General features: G+C 37.7%; 1 protein-coding gene across 1 annotated transcript in view; it reads left to right on the top strand.

The window, feature by feature from the left end:
* Positions 1-25,372, top strand: part of TTC29 (tetratricopeptide repeat domain 29) — a 231,702-nt gene extending 206,330 nt beyond the window's left edge. Inside the window, exons 11-12 of the mRNA XM_074821508.1 lie at positions 23,074-23,147; positions 24,191-25,372. Of these exons, the coding sequence (XP_074677609.1) occupies positions 23,074-23,111 (38 nt within the window). The 3' untranslated portion in view covers positions 23,112-23,147; positions 24,191-25,372. The remainder of the gene's footprint in view (positions 1-23,073; positions 23,148-24,190) is intronic.
* Positions 25,373-25,863: the final 491 nt, after the last annotated feature.

Below are 25,863 nucleotides of genomic sequence, written 5' to 3'. Positions count from 1 at the left end.
CAGTCCCAGAAGCAAGAGAGAGCTTCCTGATCAACCCTTATATATATATTGAGCATGATGTTGTATGATATGGAACACTCCATTGGCCAATTTGGGTCTGGTTCTCTGGCTGTGCTCCCTCCCAGCTTCTTGTATATCTCCGCACTAGCAGGACATGAGTAGTTGAAAAGTCCTTGATTTCTTAGCAACAATTAAAAGCATCATTCTTCTCATATCAAATCCCAAACTCAATCCAAAACACAGCACTGTTCTAGCTACTAAGAAGGGGAAAAAAATTAGCTCTATCCCAGTCAAAACCAGTACAGGCAGTCATAATCAAAAAGTCCTACAGAATGTCACTAACAAACTGGTCTAAAATGAGACCACAAGATTGCCTAGTTTTTCATTTCCAAAGAAATACATGTTTCCCAGAAATGAAGGATGAGGTTCTGGTTGTCCTCAAGTTATTATGAGTGGGAGATTAGATGGGCATATATGGAAGTGATGAACAGAGATCAGAGAGACCAGAACATCAAGGGGAAGGAGAAAGGGGAATTACAATCAAAGACTGTAGAGAAACTTGAAGAAAGTGTTGCCTTTGTCTTCTCTGCCAAAAAAAGTGTGGGTTTTGTAGTGAAAAAACTAGCAGTAGCGTTAGTTATTTTGCTGTAGAAGACAACAAAAGCTCTGTAGCTTTTACTGAGCTGTAGCTGAACAAGTTCAACTGTAGAAGTCAACTGTAACATCTCTGTCCCTTGTCTCCCTTCTTACTTAACAGTAAGATAATTTTAAATGAATGAACGGTAAAAAAATTACTCTGAATTTCGCTGTTTTTTTTCACTGAACACTATTCAGAGACGAAAAGCCTAACAATAAAGAGCAGCTTAACTTGGGCAAAAATGATGGAGTCTGATTTTCATACTAAGCAACATTTGACACCACAGGAAGGACTCAAGACTATCAGAAAAGCACATAGAGGCCATATCTGAAGAGGATAAGGCACTGAGGGTTGTGGCATATGAGATAGCAATTTATTTTCCTCTTTGCCACCAATTTGCTTTGTAAATATTGAAAACTCACTTTTCCTCTCTGATATGTTGTTTTCTTGTTTCTTAAATAATCACAGAAAAGCACAGCTATTCATTAACTCTTCTCTTAATCTTCCATTATTCAAGAAAAGAACTTACTGAAACATAAGGTCAGATCTCTTTAATATTCACTATTTATAATTAGGCAGTGAAAGCCCTACCTAAATATTTAAAGCAGTTTGAGATTGAGTTGATTACCCGTAACTCCCAATGAAAATATACACTTTATTTGTAAGAAGCCTAGGGAGATAATGAAATCTGTGTATTTTTGGAGGTCCTGAAAGAGCATGTTAGAGAAGTATCTGTCCAAAATGGTGCAGGTGCAGTTGATTCTGAGCAAAATTATTTCCAGGATAACTTTTTTATTATCTTGTGCTTCTTGGATTTCAGTCAAAGATGTGGCATTAAATGCCTAAATGTAGTACTCCGGTTTTAAAGACACTTTCTCCAAATTATAGCTTTTATATACTTTCTCCTATAAAATTAGCTGAGACTTTGAGAAAACATCTACAATTTCTGCCATCTCATCGGTAGTAGACAAGGCTTTGTCAGAAAGCTTTGTGTAAAGAAGGATCTGTGAGAGCACATTGTGCTGGGTCATATCCCAAGTTTCCTTTATCATACCAGTTTCTGTAGAAGGAATTTGCACAACATGAGTATTTCACCTGATAGTAGGTCCAGCAGGAGTGCAAATTAGTAGAATTCCTCACGCTTGAGTTACATTGGAAACAATTGCTTCTGTTTGGTGAGTTATTTTAGTTCTGTTGATTTTCATCCATAAATGTGTACTGGAAGCCAACGCATCTACCACCAGGTTCTCATCACTTTCTGGAGAATGTAGTATATAATTCTTATTTTTAGTACCTGAAAATGTTTAAAAGAAAAACTTCCTCACCCCCAAAGTTTAAAAAGCAATACTAATACAACTAAATTGTAATAACTTTATTTTCTGGTCCTCAGGATAAACCTCCTAGTAGTATCCTCTTAAATTCACAGCAAAAGAATAATTTTTTTAACAGACTAAATTTTCCTCTAGGATTATGTGTTTAACAGATGTCTACTGTATCCCTTATCTAGGGAGCTGATTCTTTGTTTAGTATAAGTAGCGTTGGGATCACAGTAAAAGAGAAGGCTAGCCTCCTTCGCTGTCTGCAGACTAGATTGCCTTAAGAGACATTGAGACCAGTAGAGAAAAAAGAAATTACACTGATCCAATAGATATACTGCTGAGAGGTTTCTATTATATTCTTACCTCAGACGTTGTACCACCATTAAATTCACACTTTCAGGCCCTGGGAATCAGGTCAGCATGACAGAGAAGTTTGGCTAAAATGAATCTGTTATATTAGTTTTTGTGAAAATGATTAAGCTCTGCAGGTTCGAGATCAGTACTATTTTTCAAGCAGTCATTGTTTCAAAGCTAGGCAAATAAACCCTAATATAAAAGAGAAAATGATAGGGAGCCAGACAAAGATGAAATTGAGTAGCAAAGTAAACAAACTACCTGAATACATGATCTCAAGTAGAGAACAACATAAAGTCATTTATTTGGCACTGTTAAAAATCAGCTGGCAGGCAAATTCTTTTTTTTTTTAACTATTTTCAGTAGACTGCCCATCAAATAAGCATAATTATAATCAAAATTCTTACAACGTTCTCAAAATTCCTAAAGGCAATCAGCTCCACTCAAATTAGTAACTTGGATAAATCACCATTAATTAGCTAATATAAGCCAGCAGGTGGTTTTGAGCCCAGAGAGATTCCCTGGTTATTTAAATTATGTATACTATACTACACTACACCAAAGACAGAGTAAGTGAAAGGGGAACAACAGGCACAAGTCTGTAAAAAAAGGAAAAAAAAAAAAAACACCCAAAACTGTTTAAAGATGATGCTTAGCTAAAGTCTTCTCCAACTCCCACATCCTGCCCAAAGGAATACAAGGCAGCTTTGACCCTCAGCTCAGATAATATAATCCAGGAATGTTCTGCATAGTTCCTATTTCAACACTGAAATATTTGCAGGAAACAGAATCTGCATTGGAAGCTTGCTTGAATAGGTTTGTTCTAAAGATATTGTGATTACTAAAGGATGGACATAGCAGTGACTATGTTTTATAAACATGCATCATTGAAGCCACAAGGATAGCCTTGTCAGCATACGCATTAATCACAAAAATGGGGCGATTCTTTTTTGTGAGTTTGTGGTAGGCTCTTCCTATAAGTAAATAAAATAAAAATTACATCATTTTAAGCGATTAATGTCCAATCTTCTGTGACCAATGTGTCATGCTCAGTTGTGGATAATAACTGTTAGGAACCAAACCGAACACTTTTACATGAGTACAGCAGAATAACATTAGAAATTTTTTAAATACTGGTACCGATAACTTAATGAAATCCAGAGATTCTTTGAAAAACCTGACCCAAATCTGCATGCAAATCTATTGGCTTGCAATAATTTCTATTTGCATGGTGTGTTACCCTAAAAATCCCAGAGACTGCCATAAAATTTTGTCGTAAATTACTGCCACCCATAAGACTTATACTTGGTGGTCATGCAAAATCAAGGCGCAACTATATTTTACAGTCTTTGATTGAAGCTAATGACATCGTGCGGGAGGAAACGGCAAGATCAATACAGATGTTTGTACTTGTCCCAGTGATAGCATCTCTGAAAGTCTGGACTGTGATGCAGTAACAGTACTTTAAAGGATTAAAAATCCTGCCAGGTTTTACTGAATGATGTGCAGGTCTGGCAGTAATATTTAATCCCAGTACGTGCTCTTGGATCATCCACGCTTTTCACATGAATCAACTCAGTGTAATACTCTGCTTGCAAAGACCGAAGATAGCATATCACATTGTATTACTGCCTCTGTGCCTGGCAGACTCATTGCTGGCATATACTGCATGCTGGGTGATGTATTTTGATGCACTAGTTTTCATGCATTTATGCAGGTTTATAGTCTATCACATTTTTTTTTCAGTGTAAATGATAAATGTATTATAAACATATCATCCAAGAATTTTTTAGCATTTCCATTCAAACACAAGTTTCTATAGCTTGAGCCTGTTCAATACCAGAAAGAACAGCATAGGAAGAAGGGTTTTTCATTGCCATATTATAACCTAAATCCTGAAGTTCTTACTGTTTTGCTTAACAGAGAAAACATGAAGCCTGTACCTACCTAAGTCCTCTCCACTTCCACGATAAACACTTAGGAATTGGGCTTATCCCACATAAATGGGAAGTCAAGGTGGTTCCCGAGTTATTTGAACGGTGTAGTGTTGTCAAGCCTCAAGACATGTTGCAAACTACTGTGCAGTCTTCATAATAACATTTCAATTAAGAACACTATTCTGGGGACTACTTCCCATGGCCTCATAGACCAATGCTTCCTTAGTGGATCAAAGTCCCTCACAGAAGAGGACAAGAGATATATAACAATTGAAAGCAAGAAGATAGGTGCATATTGTCAACTTTCCAGCTGTTGCCAGAGACTCTGTTAAAAGGTGATACAGACAAGAGCTTTATTCATTTTCCTGTGGACTTCTTTACCCATCGTCAGTCTCCATGGTCCTGCCACAACTGCTTTAGGTCACTCTGCCAGGAATGAGGGAGCCTCAGTAAAAGCCTGTGTGTGTGTGTGAAGGCCTGGACAGCACAGGAGTTCACCAAATTTTAGGGTGATTTTGCCTCGTTTCTAAGTTTTTCTCAACCTTTGCCCTAGCCTTTCACTCTTTCACTGAAAAACAGAGTTAGGGCATAAGCAGTGATTTCAGAATGTATCCTCAGTCAAATGCAAAATAGGTAATAATGGTAACAACCATAACTAATTCAGCAGGTAAAATTAATTCCATGCGTACACAGAAGAAATATCACTAGTTTTTAAACAATGTGTCCTGCACTGTATTTTAAACTATCTTAATTTTTTTTTTTTTTTCTGGGCATGGTATAGAAGTATAGTTCAGGGAAAAAAAAAAATGCAGACTTGTTCCTCAACACATGCAACAATGCCCTTTGATATCTTTTTTTTGGACTTCATAAAAATGCTGTGACTACACTTTTCACAAATATTTTATTTATAAAAACTATCCTCCCACAGGTCTGCTGCAAGCTGAAGACTAGCCTGTAAACTGTACTTGCTCTAGGAAATGGTGCTTCTGTTTTTAAATATCAGTGCTTGGGTTGGGATTTTTAGTAACTAGTAGTGTGCCCCCAATTTCAATATGGAGCAAGGGATCTAGCTCTTGGGTAAAGTGTTGGGATAACAGTTCAATGTCCAGTCTTTCTGTGACAATGCTGTTATGCTCTATTGTGGATAAAAACTGTAGAAAAATAGTCTGAATGCCTTTACATTAGCATGACAGGCAGAATTAATGTTATTTTTGCAAGTAAAAATAATAATTCAATATCTTGGAAAGATCAGTGCTCACAAAACATCATTTCTTAGTAGCTTTTGAATGGAAGCCAAGTAGGCGTTAATGCTCAGAAAATGTCAAGTTTAATAGAATGAGTAGTAGTGGCCAAAAATACAAAACGGAGTGATGAAAACCCTGGCATAGTGTTTAGCAGAGGTAAGTTAAGTCTGCTTTCATACAGGGAACAATTGGAAGAGTTCCTATGTAGGTTTTTTATGTTAACCCTTCTCTAATCTCCATGGTTAGAGATCATGCTTTTCTAATAGTAACATGATATACTGAAAAAATTACTGTAGTAAGGCAGATCAAAGGCCTGTCTAGTCTGGTATCTGTCTAGCAGTGGCTAATAGAGAAGGAAAAATAGAACAATAAATTTAGAAGCAATACTTCTGTCTGGCATTCTCTCCACATCTTCAGCAGCCTGCAATCAAGTTGAATGTAATTCCCACTATATTTAATAGGCTTTCCTATTTCCTAAATAGTACTTGTCCAAGAACTTGTCCAGTGCTTTTCTAACTGTTGCATAACTTTGGCAGCCAAGGCACCTCATTGAATTTCACAGCTAAAATATAGCTTCCTTAAATCTGTCCTTAGCCCATTGTTTTGCAGTTTTAGTTGTTGCCCCTCAACTTTTGCACCAGGAGAAATAGTGAGTTATCATTTCTCACTCCTTTTCTTCGTGGCGCTCATGAAAATACATACATCTCTTTATATCTATCAGTCATCTTTCTATCAAGCTGAAGCTTGCAATCTCCCTGTGCATAAAAGACTTTTCCACCTGTGCATTAATTTGCATTTATCAACACTGAATTTTATCTGATGCTTTATTGCCCAGTCACAAAATCTTTTTGAAGTTCTTTAAAGTTTTGATTTTGATTGCCCTGTGTAATTTTGTATCATCAGTAGATTCTGTCACTTTGCTGTTCACTAACATTTTGTGTTCCTTTTTTTTAAATGTTTAACTGTACAAATCCTGCCTTAGATCCCTGTTGAATTCACTACTGATCTGTCTTCATAGCAAAAATCAATCCATCTATTCTTGCCTTTATTTCCCACCTTTAACTAGTTATTAATCCAGAGAAATTATCTGAAGCATTCTGGGAATCTAATCAACCAGATAATATTCATCCAGATCCTCATGCATTCCTCAAAAGAACAATAATCTCATGAGACCTCTACAAAAGCTATTTTGATTTCTTTCCCTCATTATAAGATTTTAATTCACTTATCTATCGTTGTATCCTTTATTAGTGTTGCAGTTAATTTCCCTAGTATGGAAGTCAGATTTTTACTGGTCTCTCCTCCCATGGAACATTCTTGGTTTTAATTAATGTCTTGTTATTCTTCTGTATTCTTCTGTAATACTTCATATTATTCTGGTATTGAGGCTGATTTAAGCAATGCCTAAGTACGTGTCCTTGAAACCTCTTGGGCAAATACCACTTTCTTGCCCGCTTCATTTCTCCATTTGTTCTAATCCTCCTCCAATGGTGTTTCAATTTGGGACTGTTCCTAGAAAATAGAGATTTAATGTAGATATCTGCTGGAAGTCTTCTTTAGTGACTACCATCTCAAGAACACATTTCACCTTTCTGCTGTTATCTTTTATTCCTTGAGTCCTCTTTTAACTCTTTGGGGGGAGGGTCTGGAAAAAATTTAAAAAGAAGCATGCAGTTATGATTTTTTCCCACTATTTTATTGCAAGGACACAAATAGAAATAGGAAAACAATGCAATCTGTGGAGGTGTGGTAGCTGAAATCTGTGCTCTGTTATCTTTATGTGGTCCTCATAAATACAGCAATGAACTAAGTTGTATTTTTATGCCCGTACCCTGAAATCTTTCAGCTCTTCTGTTTTAGAAAATTGTCTCCAGTATCTTGGCATTGTGAAAGTTAACACTGGAGGTCAGTGTGAAAACGGGTAGTCATCAGCTGTTTGTAGGTGCAGTGAGGGTGTCAGATTGATGGTCTTGGGTTGCAGCAGTGAGCAAGTTTCTGTGTCAGTGGCAAATGAGCAGGATACAGAGTGATTGCAAAACAGCTATGTTCTCCTGTGCTATCCAAGGGAATTTCTGACAGATGTGTCAAACTACAGAGGCCCTGATTTGGCTTTTAATTAAGAGCTATATGTTAGAGACATCTGTACCATCCTCTTGCATGTTGAAAAGTCCAGGGGAAGCTTCCACAGTAATCAGTATCAAAATACAACCTGATGTGGTAACTAAACTTTGTTTCTTCACTGTATTATCTTACTCATCAGTCATTTGAAAAAAATTGCTGTATAGTTCATGACCATTTCCACTCTTTCCTCCTTCATCCTTCTCTTCATATTTTTGCTGTCTTCAGGGTTTTCTTACATCTTTTCCCTGCATTTCTTTCCTCACAGGGACTTCACTCCTAGTTCTTTTCTCACAGCGCTGGTTAAATAATCAGAGATTAAGTTTGGCTTGATAGCAAAATGTCATTATTTGAATTTAGAGATAACATCCTAATCAAATTGGGAGTGGAAGAAGCAGCTTGCTCCCCAAGAGACATTAAGTTGTGTGATGACTAAGGCAAATAACACTGCATTAGTCAATGAAGGAAAAAATTGAACCTCTTTGGGAAAACAGATGGAGGGAATAGCTACCGGTGAAGCTTCGGTGAAGCTATCATAGAAGTCTTTGGGTACTTGAGAGAAAAGGAGAAAGAGAAAGAATTTGGAATGCATAAATATAGTGAAACAATAGAAAGCATCAGCACTCAAAGAAGGAAAGATTTGTATCTTCTAACAGTTTTGTCTGATCACCCAAAAAGGCGGGGCAGGGATTCTAATGAAATGAAAAATTCAATTTGTGATCCTTTGTGGCTCTTTTTTTTGGCTGATCTTCTGTTTGTGAAGAAATCCTGAAAGGTTCTAGGGTTGCTAAATTGTTTTGGAAATGTCAGAAGATGTGGTGTGTGCTCTGTGGTATGTTGAGTGAGCTTTTCAAAGTTATCTTTAAAGCTGGCATATTACATTTTTGCCAAATTACATTTTCTCACGAGCGTATGATGTATGCTTGAATTAAGATGTCATGATTTGTTTAATGTTTGAAAAAAATTAAAGAGTGAAAAATTCATATCCTTTTTTTCAACAGCTTAATTTTAATCTTTTACTTTACAGAGTCCTAAGCTTGATGGCTTTTCTGTTTACTTTATTTACACAGTCAAGACCTACACTTAAAAGAACAATGCACAAAAAGTATGTAGGTAAAAATGTAACCTTAGACTGATTATTATATAACCTTTTTGTATTAAGGCCTTGACTGCAGGTGTAAGGCCTCTTTGCTGTCAAGTTAGTTAAGTAGCATCATAATGCAAAATTAAAAAAAAAAAAAAGAGAAAAATCCAGGCAGATATTCTTTTAAGCTTGCTGGTGTAAGCTCTGCCTGCAATGAAATACTTAGTGCATGTTCCAAATCCCACCACAGTTAGCAGAGTGCATACACATACACAGATGAATAAACACCAAGTTAGAAGACGTTTTAAATTAAAGGAAAATGTTGACACAAGAACAGACTTTTTTTTTTTTTTTACGAACAGGCTCATTGGTAGGTTTAGGTCAGGAACTAATAGTAGTGAAGTTTTGAAGAAACCCTGAAAATAAAACATTAGGGACTTCTGCTAAGGTAGGACTTAATACTTCAATGAACAAAATTATGTTATGTGACTGCTACAGTAGGACTATGATCCTAAAAATTCAGAGGGTATTGATTCAAGCTTGTAAACTGAAAAACTGAAAAATCGAGATTCTCAGGCACTCCTTGATGCTCCTTGATTCAGTGATTGAGTTTTGGGAGAGTTATGATTCCCTTCATAGCTCCCTTATATTCAAGATAGCTTATGGTCAGTTTTAAGACTATTGAGGATCTAGTTAGTGTTTTTCATTTCTCTTGCCCTCTCTTTTTCTTTTTTTAATATAACGTCTTTAGAAGTGAGGTTCAACCATAATCTTAGTATAGTTGGGGAGAGATGGAATACAAATGTAGTTTTAAGATTTTTCTTTCTCTTGGTGACTTAAGTGTGAGGTAAAGACCTTGACTAACATTTTACAGAAATATCTAGCTATACAAAAAATATTTCATTAGAATCACCAGGTTTCAGTTGTCATTAATGGAAGAATTCAGTTCAGATTATTAAAATTACAACCACTTACTACCAATCCCCACAGTGGTTAATGAAGAGACTTATGATGTTTGAAAGTCAGGATTCAGTCCAGACCTGAACCGCTGATTTGGCAGTGATGCAGCTCACTTTAAGTTGTTTATTTACCCTTACTTTCGCTGAATAGATATTTCCTTAGCAAACTTACTATGTGCAAAATAATTAATTAACATTGTCTTAATAAATTTAGTTGTCTTCAAAGTAAATCTCTTACATTTCATAGTTCAAGCTTCTCTACTAAAACTACTTTTAAAATGCCAGTAGCTGTAGTCTTTATTTATTTGTAAATCCTTTGTGTGTGTATGTGTGTGTGTAATTAAACTTCAGAGTAAGTTATAATAAAAGACTCTGTTTTGTTACAGCATTACTTAAAGGCTCCCAGGGAACTTAGTTATAAATATTGCTCTCTGTGACAAGTTTTTCCTATAAAATAGAAAAACCAATTTCATACTAAACTTGCCCTTTCATATAATTATTAATTGTGAAGCTTTTTTGCCATTACAAACAAGAATGTGAATGTAAATATATCAAAAATATGTGTATTTGAGAAGTCTATACTTTTAATATAGGTGAATTTACTTAGTGATCTCTAAACTAGCAATCTCTTAGAAGACCACAGAATGATTCCGCTTTCTGAATTTCACTTAGACACCTAGAATAATGAATAGTAAGAAAGACTGACCAAAATTCAGAAGTGATTTAGCTAACATGCAGATGTGCCTCCATGATGTAGTCGTTCTCATCTGAATCAGGTAACATTATGAAGAACATAAATAACATACCAAAATGAGAGACTCCGTTGTACTTCAAATCAAAGTCTCTTGGTCTGTGCAAGTCACTTGCATGTTGCTGGCATTTGGTACCATCTAATCTGATCTTTCCCCTTCACGGCTGTACCCAGGTGTTACAAAGAACTAAATTTAGACTAAATCCTTGTGGAACTTCCCAAGTAAGAGAGCTGGTGCTGGGATTGTGTTACTCCAGAAGTGCCCACTTTTGGGAAAGTTTCAAACTGACCGTTTGACTTATCATGTACTCCATCCATCTTGTTGAGGTGAGACAGCAATTTTGGTAGCGTCAAATGGCGATGAGTGGTCCAAAGGAACAACTGTCCTGTCTGTCCTCTATGTGTTGATAAAAGGAAATCTGATCTCACTGCCTCACAAGCCACTTTGGTTCCATGTCTTGGCTTGAATTTATACTGTACCAAATCTCTGAGAGTAGCTTCTAATTAGAAATTCCTTGTAGCAAGTCTTTGAATATGCCATCTTATGTCAACTTAAGAAGAGGTTTTGGGGAGAATAGCACTTGGCTACAAATGATGTATGCAGGATGAAGATCTTTAGTGTCAGTAAAAAATAGAGGAGAATATTCCTTTTTTGAAGAGGCATTGCTCATCTCATCTGCTCTCTGGAAGGAGTAAAACCATACAGAATTAAATACCAATAATAATGGTATGATTGGTGTACATATCTGGTATGATTGGTGTACATATCAATAAGGTGCACAATTAATACTTAGATTTAGATTAGTATTAGAAAACTAATAATTGTGAAAGTTATTTTATTTGCATATTAAACAATTACATTAATGAAGAATAGTACTGTTAAAACAAATATGTTTTAACCCATCCAGTAGAACACACAAAATCTAACACTGACTTTGTTTTCTATTCTTTCAAACAAACTTGCAGATAGGTTCAAAATATTTAATTTGATTACTATTAAAATTGAAGCCAGTGACTAGAAAGGGCATCTACTGAAAACGTGCACTGCAGCTTACCCTAAAGGAAGAAATACTGGGCCGATGAAAGCAACCTATAGAGAACGTGAAATAACAGCCAAGTGCTGGCATTTTAGGAATGTCTGTTCATAGATGTGCAAGTTTTATTTCACATTGTCCTCACCCTTCTCAATAAGAATGACTGATAGCTTCACTTTGTGATTTCCCAGCTTTTAAGAGTCTATTTTTATTTATTTTTTATGACCAACCTTACAGTTGTTAAATGTAATTTTTGCTTTATGTAACATAAAAAAGAGCACATCTGCAGTATGCTGTCCCATGAATTAACAAGAATGACTGGACATAAGACAAGAAATCCTTTAAAAACATATGTTCACATTAAATATCTGGGCTATCTCAGTAAAGGAGGTCTTATGGGGTCATTTTTGATGCAGTGCAAGTAAACCATTTCTGCTCTTCTGAAATAGTTTCTTTCAGGTTTATATTGAGCTTGTATAAAGGCACATTACATAAATAAGGGCTTAGTTTGTACATTAGTCTTTTACATCTTGGATTCTTACTAAATCCTTGTTTTTACCAACTTGATGCTTAAGAGATATTGATTTCTTCTACACATGTCTATGGTGTTTATTTTGATATGTCTGGGATTAAAAACAAAATTAACACGCATAATCAATTTTCTTAGAATTAAAAAGGGCACTTTGGTACCTTTGGTTACATTATTCTGAAGAAAAAAGAAAGTAAAAGAGATGTGATAATAAAGGGATCGATTTATTCAATCACTGGGTATAAAAACATTAGCCCTGGGAAAGAGCCTTCCTCTAAGAGCTTTAGCTGCCCAGTCTCACTTGTGTGGCACAAAATAATTTGCATTTTTAGAGAAATTTCATGTCTTCTGTGAGCTCTAGTGAAACATGAATAAATTGCTTTCTTTTCCTCTTTTTCTGATTTTATAAAGCTGAATCCATTAGGGGCTGAGTCAAACTGTAATGAAAGAAAGGCAACAACTGAGATGATGGAAACCCTGGATTAGATTTCTTAGTAGTCCAAGCCCAGCTGTCATGGCCTACGTGTCAAGTTAGTGCTCTTTGGGGAGGCCCGACAGTACATGTGAATATTTTTTTTAACTGCTGTGTTACAACAGGTCTCTAAAGCAGCTAGGAATTAAACAGAGAAGGAAAGATTAAGAATTAAATAGAGCCACAGCAAGCAGTTCACCAGAGAGATTTGCAGTCAGGCAAGTAAACCTTTCCAGGACTGTTAGCCCGCTGCCATCTGCCTGACAGGCTTGCATGTGACCCACCGTGCTCCCTTTGTGCACGCTGAATTTATGTGATCACCGAAGATGCGCGTAAAGGATACGGTTGTTCGTGTTACTGAGTGCGCTGGCCTGGCGCTGCTCTAGCACAGTCTGCCGAGTTCACCACAAACCAATGCTCAGCTCAAATAAACCCTCTGCAAAAGGTTGGCATTTTTATTCTTTCATATTATAAATATTCTTCTTTGTTGGTTTGTAATCTAAACAGAACCCAGAAGAAGCCAAAGTACAGTTTCTAGTTTTACGCCTAATAAATGAATTTGCACAGAAGGATCAAACCAGGGCTCTGCTATTGGAAGAAGGGCAGTCTTCAAGATTCGTGTCTGTGAAATATTCCTTCTGATGGAACAAGGCTTTGCTTGAAGACTAAAACTTCCAAGCAGGGGTGTCGTATTATAATTTATAGCAAGAAATTTTGTCTATTATACCTTGTGAGCTTTGTGATGAGGTTAGAACGTGATTTGATCAGAACATACAGATTCCAACACGGATTTTAAGCAGGAAGCTGCACATCTATTGTTTTTATTGGGAAGACCTGCTTTCCTGTCAAAGCACCAAACATTCATCTGAGTCGAGTCTCGTGTTAAACTATCAAATTACTGTTACCCAGAGTCTTCTACCTAATGCTCGGAATTTACCTAGCTTCCAAAGAGACTCTCACTTCCTACCATGAAGGGGATGATGGCACAGTCAAGGAGCCCCCAGGTCTGTAGCAGATTTAGATAGCTGAAATCATCTTAAGTTCCACATGCACTCTGTGAATTTGGGGAAATTGTGATATTTTTCAAACCTATGTTAATTTCAAATCAGGTTTCCTGGATTGTGAGAATGGTTTAAAAAAAACCCCAAAAAACAAAAACCTGCCAGAATCCCTCTCAGATTTATGCCCTGGGAAAAAATTCTTTCCTTATTTCTCAGCTGGTGACTTTGCATGATTTACCACATCTTAGGAAGGCATTTCAAACTGGCAGCAGCTGTAACTGAAATGGTGTCTGCCTCCACTTCCACTGCTGCCTTTGTGAGGGACAGAACTGAGAGTCAAACCTTCCCTTAACAGTCTAACCTATGGCAGCAATGCAGAAATAACCCTGTTTCCTTTTCCCCCTTTGCATCATGGCTGGGGGAAAGGTCCAAAAGAAACCAGATCACCTGGTCGCTGCTCTTCTTCCCTCAGGCCTAGAAGTCCATGCCTCCCTTCAGCCTCATTCAGTCTCTGCCACACTGGGAGTATCTGCTGGTGGTTCTCATCCCAGCCTTTTCACTGCAGTTGAGGAGTGAAGTGGCAGGATGACATCTTTTACTTTATGAAGACATTTGTTTGCCTGATAGATGATTCTAAGCTCTGCTGTTCCTAGAGCAAAACAATGTGATTGGTATGGCATAATTCAAAGTGAATTTAAAATTATTGAAGTCAAATATTTTCTAAAAAGTCCTGTTTTGAAGCAATCTGGCAAAGCTGACATAACCATGCTGTCTTCAGTGAAGCTGCATTGGTTGCATCGCTTGAGGATTGGGCCCCGACTAGCCAAAGCATTTATTTTTAAATTCTAGCTTCTACTGGCATGTTCTTAGAAGTCTCTGTAGTTCTATAACTCTCTAAAGTAGCTCACAAGTCTTATGCTGACTGCTAATAAAACAGAAAATCCATTTCCATTTTTCAGTGTAATCTTTTTTTCATGTGAATCTATTTCTCATCAAAAGAAGCGGATGACTGGCCTGAAAGCTGGAGTTCTCTACTTATCTGTAAAGATGGAAGAAGACAAGTAGTGGCCTTTCAAGTTGTCCCATGTTGTCTGGAAGAACGTGGCCATAAATCCAAAAACTAATAGGGAGAAACCCAACACTCAGTGTTGCTCTGACCAGCAAATGTATTGTTCCCAATGCCTGGTGAAGGGAAGTAGGTCTGATCTCACTCTGTTGGTAAAATCAGCAAGGAAACCTGAGACAAAGAAGCTTCTCCAAAGTGTCTGTGGGAGAGGTATCTCACATAGCATTATATCCACATGTGAATTCAAGGACCCTGCATAAACCAGGACCTTAATTTCCAGCAGCTGTATTTTGTTGTTATTTAAGAGAGAAGTAGGAGCGCTTCACATCAGTCCTAGTGGAGGACTTTAGCTGCTACAGAGAACGATATTCTCCCCAGAAAACCTCAGTCACAAGAAAACTGATACTTCCATAAGGGATTCTGTATCTTCTTTTTAAAGAACATAATCTTCCAGATGCTTCCCCTACATCTCCTTAGCCAGAGAGGATGCACTCATGCCTAAGATGCATTAGAAGATGTAAAGCTAAAGTCAGATAAGGAGAAAAAAAAATCTCCCTGGCATCCTTTTTTTTTGTAGCAGATGCATTGCTGGATTTTCTCTGCTTCACTGGCTTCAGTTTCTGTACCCAGAAGATACCTTTGGCTGAGTTCTTGGAAGACAGTTTCCCAGGCAAAAATGCTGCATTACAGAGGCCTCAGATGATAAACAGTTTGTGAGCCACCAGGCAGGGTAGTCACTGGAGATGCTGAAATAAAGAATTCTCAACCATGAAGGAGTACTCTTACATATAATTATAGAAGAGTAGGTAAGCCTTTAGAGGCCAGAAAAAAGCAGAGCCAAACCAGAACATAAAGAATGAGATCTGCAGAACAAGAAATTCTCAACAAAATTATGTAGAGCACTCATTTCAAAATACAGAGATAAAAATAACTAAAATCAGAGATGCTTCTAATCAAGCAGTGTGATACTATATTTAAACCTCAGTATGTTAATGGCATATAATTAAGCAAGAGGAGGTGTTTAAGTAATCCGAGCTTTCCAGCTTTCCCTCCTTTTGGGACACCTTTGAGGGACCTGAATTTCAGGAAAAGGGGTGCTAAACACTGTCTGATAGCCAGATCCTTCGAAGACACATCAAGCTGCCTATTCAGAAATAAATATCGCATGCTACCCAGTGATTTAAATACTGAGCTCCTCTGTTCAGTGACATGTTCTACTCAATGGGTAGAAGATGGTGTTTACAAAATGCAGTTATGAACTATTCTGCTATCCCATCTTGCAGGTTTTAATTGTGCCTTTATAACAAGTACTTAACAGACTTAATGCAGTACGTCTATACGAGTAAAGGATAAGGTATGAGGTTTTATGTGTAGCCATGGAAGAAGGTTGCATAGTAAGTGCATAAAGTAGGCTCTCAAGCAGAGTATTTAAAAGTTTTATAAGAGAGGACTGTAGTGATTTGGGGGAAGACAGCAAGAATTTTTCATTGTACTGATTTGGGTATGAATGGGTCTTAGAATCATCGCTATGCCTGAAATCTGTGTTTTCACATCTACTGTATTGTAATTATTTACTGAGCACCTGATATACTTTGCTTTGCTTTAAAATGAATGTAGTGATGAGGATTCTGCACACAAATTGGGAACAAATGTGCTGCTTCTGTTATGATCATTATGTTGTCTGAAACATTGGTCCATTTACTGCTTCTTTGCCCTTTACAATGAGATTAGATTTCATTCCTAACTCTAAAGATGTGTGTTAAAAACTTCTGTGCATATATCATTGATATACACATTTTTGTAAAAGCCTATAGGAATATCTTGAAATATGCTGGCAAAAGTTCTCCAGGACTATAAAATGCCAGTGCTGTGAACAAGATAAGGATTTCCTTTCATAATGATTTCTAAGTAGCTTTTGGACTCAATCTTTAGTGGTGACTCATGGTTCTCAGCAGACACAGAAATAGTGGAAGCGTTTTTATAGTGCTTGTATGTTCTGCCCTCACCAAATCTTCAGGGTAGGCAAGGGTAAGTCTGGCTTCTACCACAAGAGCGAGCAGCCCCCCTTTGCTCAGAGCTTTGCTTTCTCTGGAACTTCCCCTGGGGCTTGTCCTATCTTTAGGACAGAGCAAGTAGGTTCCAGTTGTGATCTTTATTCTGCATCTGGGTGGGGGGTGAAGGAAAAGGAACCCTTCTGGGAATTCTCCTTTGCATTGTGGAAACCTTGATTAACCATCTGGGCAGATGCTCAGCCTACTTTGTGTTGCTGGAGAACTTTGCCTTCAAGTGAGAAAGTTTCAGGGTACCGAATTGGAAACATTGTTTCCTTAATTTCTCCCTACCTTGGGTTGGAGTAGAGCCAGAGATGAGAGGCTGTATTGAAACTTTGAATTAATAGTTTGGATTTCATGTAAAATTTGTTGACAGTAAAGGTAAAACTATAAACTAAAAACTGGCTGCTGTTTTATTTAGGTTTCTTCATGTTTGAAGTGATTGGGGATGAGTCTCTTTAACCAAGTAACAAGCGATAGGACAAGAGGGAATGGCCTCAAGTTGCACCAGGGAAGGTTTAGACTAGATATTAGGAAGCATTTCTTTACAGAAGGGGTTGTTGGGTGTTGGAATGGGCTGCCCAGGGAGGTGGTGGAGTCCCCATCCCTGGAGGGGTTGAAGAGTCGGGTTGACACAGCGCTGAGGGATCTGGTGTAGTTGGGAACTGTTAATGTTAGGTTAATGGTTGGACTGGATGATCTTCAAGGTCTTTTCCAACCTAGACGATTCTGTGATTCTTGATGACTGTTTTTCAAAGTTGATTTTTCTGTCACCAAAATTTGTGTAGAATTTTTGTGATCTCTAACTTCCAGATACACAAAAGACACAGTGTCATATTTTGGCCTTGAGAAAACCCCTTTTTCCTACCTACAGTCAACAATCCTACCTGACAGAGCTGTTATTTAAAGTTGATATTGAACAAATGGTTTGTGCAAAAGATGTTGCTATACTATATTGTCTCAGACTAGTGTATTTTCACAATGAATGGAACTGAAAAATGTAAGATCAAGAGAGATTTCCATTGTTGTACAAATGTCTGGCCATGCCCAAACTAAGTGAGAGAGGAAGATTAACTTGTCTGAGGAGTGTTGAATATAAATAAGTAAACAATGGACGTTATTAGGCAGGGAAAAATTCATATTCCTATTAAGTTTTCTCATCCAAACCAGAAAAATCTTGCACTTCCCTTGTAGTGCCATAGTCTGAGTAGGCTCTTTAAAAGCATATAAAATAAATTCTGCTTCTCATTCATAAACTTACCCATCTGTGAAGTCCTTATTCAGAGAAACCTACCTGCTCAAATGTTTGCTGTAGTTCATTAAAGACTCCCATTTGTACTCATAAAGACTCATTCATTGCCCTGAATAATATATACAGCATACGGATAGAGAACCAACTCTCGCTTTTACAATCTAAATTAAACAACTTTGTCTAATAAAAGAAGCAGTGTCTCATTTCTAACTAGGCCATAAGCCCTAAGGGTCTTGTATGTGTGCATTTATTTATTTATTTTTGCCAAATTGTCCTACAAGGATCTGAAAGCCACATGAACTGAGCTGACTAAATTGTTTCTTTTTCTGCCTGCTTAGAAAGACTGAAGCAAGCATAGGCACAATTGTATTCGAGCAAATACTCATCCATAAACTTATTCTAAAATGCAACTGGATGATGTCCTGTCCTTTTCTTCATCCCACCTTCTAACCTTTCTAATCTTGAGAGTTCATCTCCATTATATGCGGCTCTTACAAATGCCCATGATTAATAACTACTGTGATTCATTAGCCTGTGTTGTTGGTATTGTTTCCCCAATGGGAGCATTTGCTATCTAGGGATAGTCCATGATTACTCTGCCTTGTGGAACAGTAAGATGCTTTCAATCTAATGCGCTGTCCATGTTTTAGCATAAAATAATATTAAGGCATCCACATAATGGAACCGTCTGAAGATCCATTTTATTAAGCACTGAAAGAAAATGTGTGTGTATTTGTATGTGCAAGGGAAACATAATCAGCAAATCTTTTTCGCCAGAAACATAATTTCAGTAGGCGTTTCATGTAAAGACACAGATATTTTGAGGTATAGTTCTTTGGATCTGAGGTTGAAAAAAATACTCTCTAGCCAGTCTCTTACCTGGTACAATTAGCTTACTCAAATCATATATGGCCTGTTCAAAGTAGGAAAAATAGAAAACAGAGGTAGGTTTATTGTATTTATTCCAGTTTGGGGATATTTATTTTAAATGCAATCTACCTTCAAGTATAAAGCTGTAGTGCTCTTAAAAGATTACTGTTTCAAGTTACTTCACATACCTTAACAGAGCATGTAACCTTTTTACATTATATGATCAACTTTTTGACAGTGCAGGGCCAGCACAGCTAATGGAATAATAGCCTGCAGGGTCCAGCTAAATGATATACGAATATAATCAACCTTTGTGATGACTATTCAAAAGTAATCCCTTTAGCTTTCAACTGCAACATATATTTCAACCAGGCAAAGCCATATGAAGAAAATCTCTGCAGACTCCACTGATACAATATGGCCTTCATATCCCCACAGTGTGTTTGCTGCTCACAGTGAGTTTTAAATTTAAGGTAATGGCTACTGTATATTCATGTGAGCATAGAACAATACCTTTGATTTGTTGGAGAAATGTTGCATTAGCTACCAAGGGCCCTATTCAGTAAACTTTGACACAACCCTTATATATGGTTTACTGCTTATTCTAAATGGAATATGCCTGATAAAAATGCTTTGCATGCCCAAATTGTACAAATTCATTAATCTTTATATTCATAAAACCTCCAAGTACAACTGCCTCCATTCCAAGTGAACCTAGTCAGGATACATGGCTAAACATGTAGGCCCAATCTACTTTTAAAAAAGCATTGCATCCATTTTCATTTATCAAGACAGAAAAAAAGTAGGAAGATCTTTTACAAGTGTGGGACATGCATGTTGATGGCTGTATCTTTATTCGTACTCCATTACATCATTCTACAGATTATATAACTGAAAACAGCTGCATGACCTTTAAAAATGCAAGTAATTTTAAAATTACAATAATGGGTTATATCTCATCATCCACATTACGCCAACATGTTAGTCTAGCACACCCTGCCAAATCATGGGGAGAGTATAAAGAATATAGTGAAGTAGTCTTGCTTTCTCTCTCCCTTTTATGACAAAAATACAGATTTGGCTAGTAGTGAGTCTGAATATGTGAAATTAATTGTACTAAAGGGAAATACATGTAACAAAAACACTGCATTGCCTTATATTACTACTTTTGTATGTACAATATAGTAAGAGTTCACTCACATTAACAGCAGTTGCAAATATGATCTTGTTTGCATATGTGTACCTAAATACATGTAAAAACATAACAGCACTGTTGCTGTCCTTTGTTTGAGGTGTTGTATTGTAGGATTTTGTGCCACTTAAGCAAGTTAGCTATAGTGGAAGAGTAGGAGAGGGTACGGGCTTTTCTTCTATTTGTCTGCCATATCAGTTCTTGAGCCTGCAGAAAATTAGGGCATCCTCAGCATCCTGCAGCTGGGAGTTCCAAGGATCAGCTGGCAATGCACAAAGAACCCCTTTGTCTCCAACCTCCCACTTTCAATATATCCTACCTCATTCTTTTGTTGGAAGAGCCAGTAAAAAATAGTTCCTGGGTCACCTTCTGCATGCTACTCTCATTCTTACTTTTGTCATCTCCTCAAGATATTGCCTTTCTTTTTTCAAAGTAGTTTCAACTCCCCAGAACAATAGTCCTCTTATGATTCTTCATCAGTTCATGGAGCTTTTCAGTGGAGTTCTTGTTTAATAAAGTCCCAACAGTCTCTGAACAATGCAAAACTTGAATTTGAATGCTTTCCCATACAAGCTCAGGAACACAGGTGTTGCCTGTTTCATTTTCTTTATAATCTTTTGAGAGAATGGTGCCTAAAATTCCTGTCCTCTCTGGAGTTAGCGATCATTTTGGCTTCAGTCTTTGTAGGTGTGGCTTTCATTCTTTTGTATGACTTTTCACTAATTATATTGTGTAAAGGACAAGCAGCTCTGCTTAGCTTTCTCCCAGGAACATAGTGAAATAATAAGATTTTTAGAAGTGTAACGATCTTTAGATAGACACATGTAATCAGCAAGAACAGAGATGCCAATTCTAGCTCACTGAAGATTCGACCAGACAATTTTAATTATATTTTATCAACAGCAGTGATAATATGTCAGGAACATCCTATTATGATTAATTATATTTACATACTATTAATACATATTGATGTTTATCTCTGCATTTTGTGCAACACAGTAAGATAGAAGGAGAATGCTTGATGGTGTGATCTGTGGTGGTATATATGTATTATCATTATGAACATGAGATGCTTTTATTGTTCCCAAATAGCACAGGCCAAACAAATGCCAAGAAAACATTTATGGTTCAGTATTCCATCAGTTATCCTTGATATGCTTCATATTTGCTGGGAGGGTAGAAATGTTAATCAGACAATAATAGCTTGGTGTCCAAGTGTGAAGGCAAAAGGCCAAAAGGTGCATGAGAAAAGCAATTTATACTGTCATTCCCCACACATCCCCACCATTTTTTGCATGTGTCACTGTATGTAAGATACATACTGTCAGAGACACACTTTTATCTGTATTTACTTGCAAATATGTATGTTACTATATATAGCTAGTCACGTCTTGGGCTTGAGTCACCCACCTGTCTTGCACCACTTTTTCGACAATGAGCTTCCACTGTAAAGACCAATAATGCTACACTGGGCTAGCTGGATTGGGGCAATGTAGTTCAGAACCCCAGTTAGCACTTCTGAACTGCGTGAGGCTCTCAGCTGCTTCACAGTGTTGGAGTTCCTAAACCAAACTGAGAAGTTATAGACTGTGCAGCTGTGAGCAGAGCCCCTTGTATTCAATTAGGTTTTATTAAATTTTATTAAATTTTTTTCTGGACATAGTCTGCTAGTAAAGGGATTTCCATTGATGTACTTTAGGCCTGGTTTCAGAAAATGTTACCTGGAATAACTACATTGTTGAATACAGAGCAAACTGCTAATGTTGCCCTCATACATGCTTCATCTGGTAACGTATGCTAATTCTCAGATATTCTTCATAGGTTTACTTATCCTATTCTTACTCGCATACAACTATGAATGAAGTCCTAGTTACCAATTATACCTAATAAAAGCCTATGATATGGCAAAACATACATTTTATTGAGTCTTGAGTGGTCCAGTAGTTTACATCTGTTCCAGACATCGTACCAGCAGAGACACTGCTTTGAACATTATTTTTCATCTCCACCAGAACTGGATTCATGTATTTATTACAGACATGAATTAAATTTGGACACTTATATAAGCACTATTGGTATTGCTGTGACTGAAAGACAGAGTCCAGTTTTAGGCATCACAGTGCAAAGAGGTAGTGACAAATTGAGGAGGATCCAGCCAAGGATTATACAGAGGTTAGAAAACATGAGCTCCTTTCGAATAGTGAAGAGACTCCATTTGCTTAGCCTCAAAAAGAGCAGATTAGAGGAAGGAAAATAGCCTCTCGGGCTGTAAGGAGTTATTATAAAAGAGAACGGTGTTCCTTTGCTCTTCCTGTTTACCAAAGAAAAAAAAATCAGCTTAATTTGCAATAAATATTTATCTTAAGTATTAGGAAAGAAACTGAGCTATAAGATTGTGAAGCACTGGAACAGAGAGATTAGGGATGTTGTGAAATGGCCTTCATCAGAAGCCTTTGAGAATAGATTTCACAAATAGATGTCAGGGATGGACTAGATAGATGTGCACTTTCTTCATTTGAGGAGGTGAACCAGATCAGTAGTTCCCAAAATAGGAAACAATCCCCCAGGGATGGTGTGGTTGTAACTAGGCAGAGGGAGGGAGTCACTGGGAACAGAGCAGAAAGTGCAGCTAGGAGGTGGGAGTTCAGTGAGGAAATGGAGCAAGGAAGGAGTGAGGCTGAGCATCACAGATCACGGGAGCAAAGGAAGCGTGTGGCTGCCAAAAGCAGCAGAGTTAAGCCATTGCCTCCCAGCCACCTGCTCTTTTGATCACGTCCCATTAGGAGGACCCCACTGGGAGGTGGCAGCCTTACTTGTCCAACTTCCTCACCCTGCTCTTGCTTTCTGCACTGCTCACTTCTTCCCCTGGATAGTCTTCTTACTGCCTGCCATCTTTTAGTACTGTCTTTGCCATCATCTTCTCCCAAACTGGGTCCCCAACTGGTCCCACCTGGACCTATCCCGCAAAATCGGCCTGTTTGAGAACTGCTGCACAGGAGTGCAAGAAATAAGAACAGAAATCCCTGTCAGTTCAGCATTGTTAGGATTATATCTTATGTGGCTCACCTCTGCATTGTCTTAGATTTCCTCCTCTGGTCACTTTTTACCGTATTACGTGTTTTTCAGATAAACTTTCTAATCTCTTTTAGAACATTGTAAGTCTAAAGCACTAATGCACTTTTTTTTTTTTTTTTTAATAACAGAACTTGATATAGAAACAAGTGGTTCAAAGCCCTTGTGAACCTCTTCCAAAGACACCAGCTCTAGCTCCTTCCTGGTACAGTATTTGCTCTTAATCCATAGTCTTTATACCAATATGCTGATTTTTGCAAAAATGTCATTGGTATCAAAATTTAACCTGATTCTGACAGGCAATTGCACACCATCTCTGTTTTACTTTGTCCAACTGACAATATTTGGAGATGGCTGGAGAGCTGCCAGTCAGAGAGGGACCTGGGGGTGTTGATTGACAGCCACCTGAACATGAGCCAGCAGTGTGCCCAGGTGCCAAGAAGGCCAATGGCATCCTGGCTTGTATCAGAAATAGCGTGGCCAGCAGGGACAGGGAAGGGATCTTACCCCTGTACTCGGCACTGGTGAGGCCGCACCTCGATTACTGGGTTCAGTTTTGGGCCCCTCACTACAAAAAGGACATTGAATTACTCGAGCATGTCCAGAGAAGGGCAACAAAGCTGGTGCAGGGTCTGGAGCACAGGTGTGATGGGGAGCGGCTGAGGGAACTGGGGGGGTTTAGTCTGGAGAAGAGGAGGCTGAGGGGAGACCTCATTGCCCTCTACAACTCCCTGAAAGGAGGGTGCAGAGAGGGGGGATGAGTCTCTTTAACCAAGTAATGAGCGATAAGACAAGAGGGAATGGCCTCAAGTTGTGCCAGGGAAGGTTTAGACTGGATATGAGGAAGTATTTCTTTCCAGAAGGGGTTGTTGGGCGTTGGAATGGGCTGCCCAGGGAGGTGGTGGAGTCCCCATCCCTGGAGGTGTTTAAGAGTCGGGTCGACATAGCGCTGAGGGATCTGGTGTAGTTGGGAACTGTCAGTGTGAGGTTAATGGTTGGACTAGATGATCTTCAAAGTCCTTTCCAACCTAGATGACTCTGTAATTCTGTGATTCTGTGATATTTTTCTTGTTTTCCCAGTTTTAGATTTTAATTGCCTTTGATCATGTAATTGCTTTTAATTTATAGAAATAAGCCTTTGAGATAGAGAAAAATCTATCAAGATGCTGAACCCAAATATAAAACATGTAGATATCAAAGTATATATATATAAACTCACAACATTTTTTTTTCTGTTTTTCATTATAGAGAATGCCTGCTTACTTACAGAGAAGCTGATAGATGTATAATGAGTACAGGAAGATTCTTGAAGATTCATGCAACAAAGTAGGAATTTCAGTAGGAATTCTGTCATTTAAATGGGAGCACAGTGTTGCAGTATAAATATCTGAGAGCTCTAAGTTCTTTCATGACTGAAGTGTGGTTTCAATGTGTGTAACATGTTTTTAGCAAAAATAGCTGGTGTCATTGAAATAAATACAAAAGAAAAAAAGTAGTACAGAATAGAAAGTTTGCATTTTGTGTTCCTAATGCTTATTGTCTTCCAAAGTGTCAAGATCCTCCTGTTAAGATGTTAAACATCCTTTATGCCTGCTGAATGGGAACCCAAGATGCTCGATACCTTGTAAGATCAGGTTCTAAATGTGTCTGGAGAGCTTTCTATAAACCCCAGTTTATTGTCCCTTTCAGAAAAAATAAACTACAGGTTGATGCCTTATTCCTAGGGCTGTCAGTGATTTTAGCATCTACGCTTAACAGTTGTGGTTCAAGTGTAACTTGAATAGATCCCGCCTGGGCAGCACACTATGGTGCAGTTTTGATCTAATCTATAACACAGGTTGGACCCAAAACACAATTAAATTTGTTTAAAATCTGGTTGAGCACACTCATGAAACTGTTGAAAGCCTGTACAATCAAAGCATTTGAAATGCCATTGACAGTCTCAAGTGCAACATCAATCTATAGGCACAGCTGAAACAACTATATTTAACAATGAAAGTGCGTCTAGTAGAATACCTGTATGTCACATTTTCAAAACTGAACCCAAAATTCCCCTTTTAGCAAAGCTTGTGTTTATTCACACAACCAGGTAAACTAAAATTCTGCCTAGGTTCTTTTTGATAAATAACCTGAAGCACTGATTTCGGAGTGTGTGTGGAGAATTGTCTCCCATTTTGAGCTGATGAAATTCTCGACAGGGGGTTCCCCACATGACCCACAGCGGTTTGACTTCTGTGGTCTTCACAGTCCACACTGTTGGCCCAAAGAAGAGATAGAGGACAGAAGATGACAGTTATCACTTTGCAAAAGATATTTAAAAATAGGATTTGGAACCTTTGAATTTTATTTAGGAAAATTGCTGAGCTTTCACAATTTCATGTATTAGAAACATGTTCTTTCAAACTACATAAACAAAGCTTTGTGAATCCCAACAGTCAACTGTTCCTTTCTTTAAACGAAGGTTTCCAGATTCAGAGTTTGAAGCAAGGTCCATTAGACCTGTAATCAGTTTTTATGACAGTCTTTGAGGAAGGAATGGCTTTTGCCATAGTAATAATTCACTGGTTTTCTTCAGGATTGCAATCTGAGTAACAGTTCGACATGTGGCAATAGGATTTCTCCCTCTTAAGGTATGGTAAAAATGTATCATTAACTAGCTCTTATCAGGTCATTTTTGATCAAGATGCTGAGTACATGCAATGTAAATACAAATACCTCAATAATTTTATTCTTTTACTTAGAGGTCTTTATTGTCTGAACACCAAGCTTATTAGAGCAACATTCATTTAGAATGTTTTTACAAGGCTGAAAAGTTGTATAAAAATGTTCCTACATGCAGTTATGCACACACATAAGCATAGAAATCTCTGAGTGTTAAAGAGAGGTAAACATTTTATGAAAACCAGGAAGAGAAATAGGAT

The sequence above is a fragment of the Strix aluco genome, chromosome 4 (genome assembly GCF_031877795.1).
Source record: "Strix aluco isolate bStrAlu1 chromosome 4, bStrAlu1.hap1, whole genome shotgun sequence".
NCBI lineage: Eukaryota > Metazoa > Chordata > Aves > Strigiformes > Strigidae > Strix > Strix aluco.
Note: the sequence above shows the minus strand (reverse complement) of the source record. Positions and strands in the feature narration are given on the sequence as shown.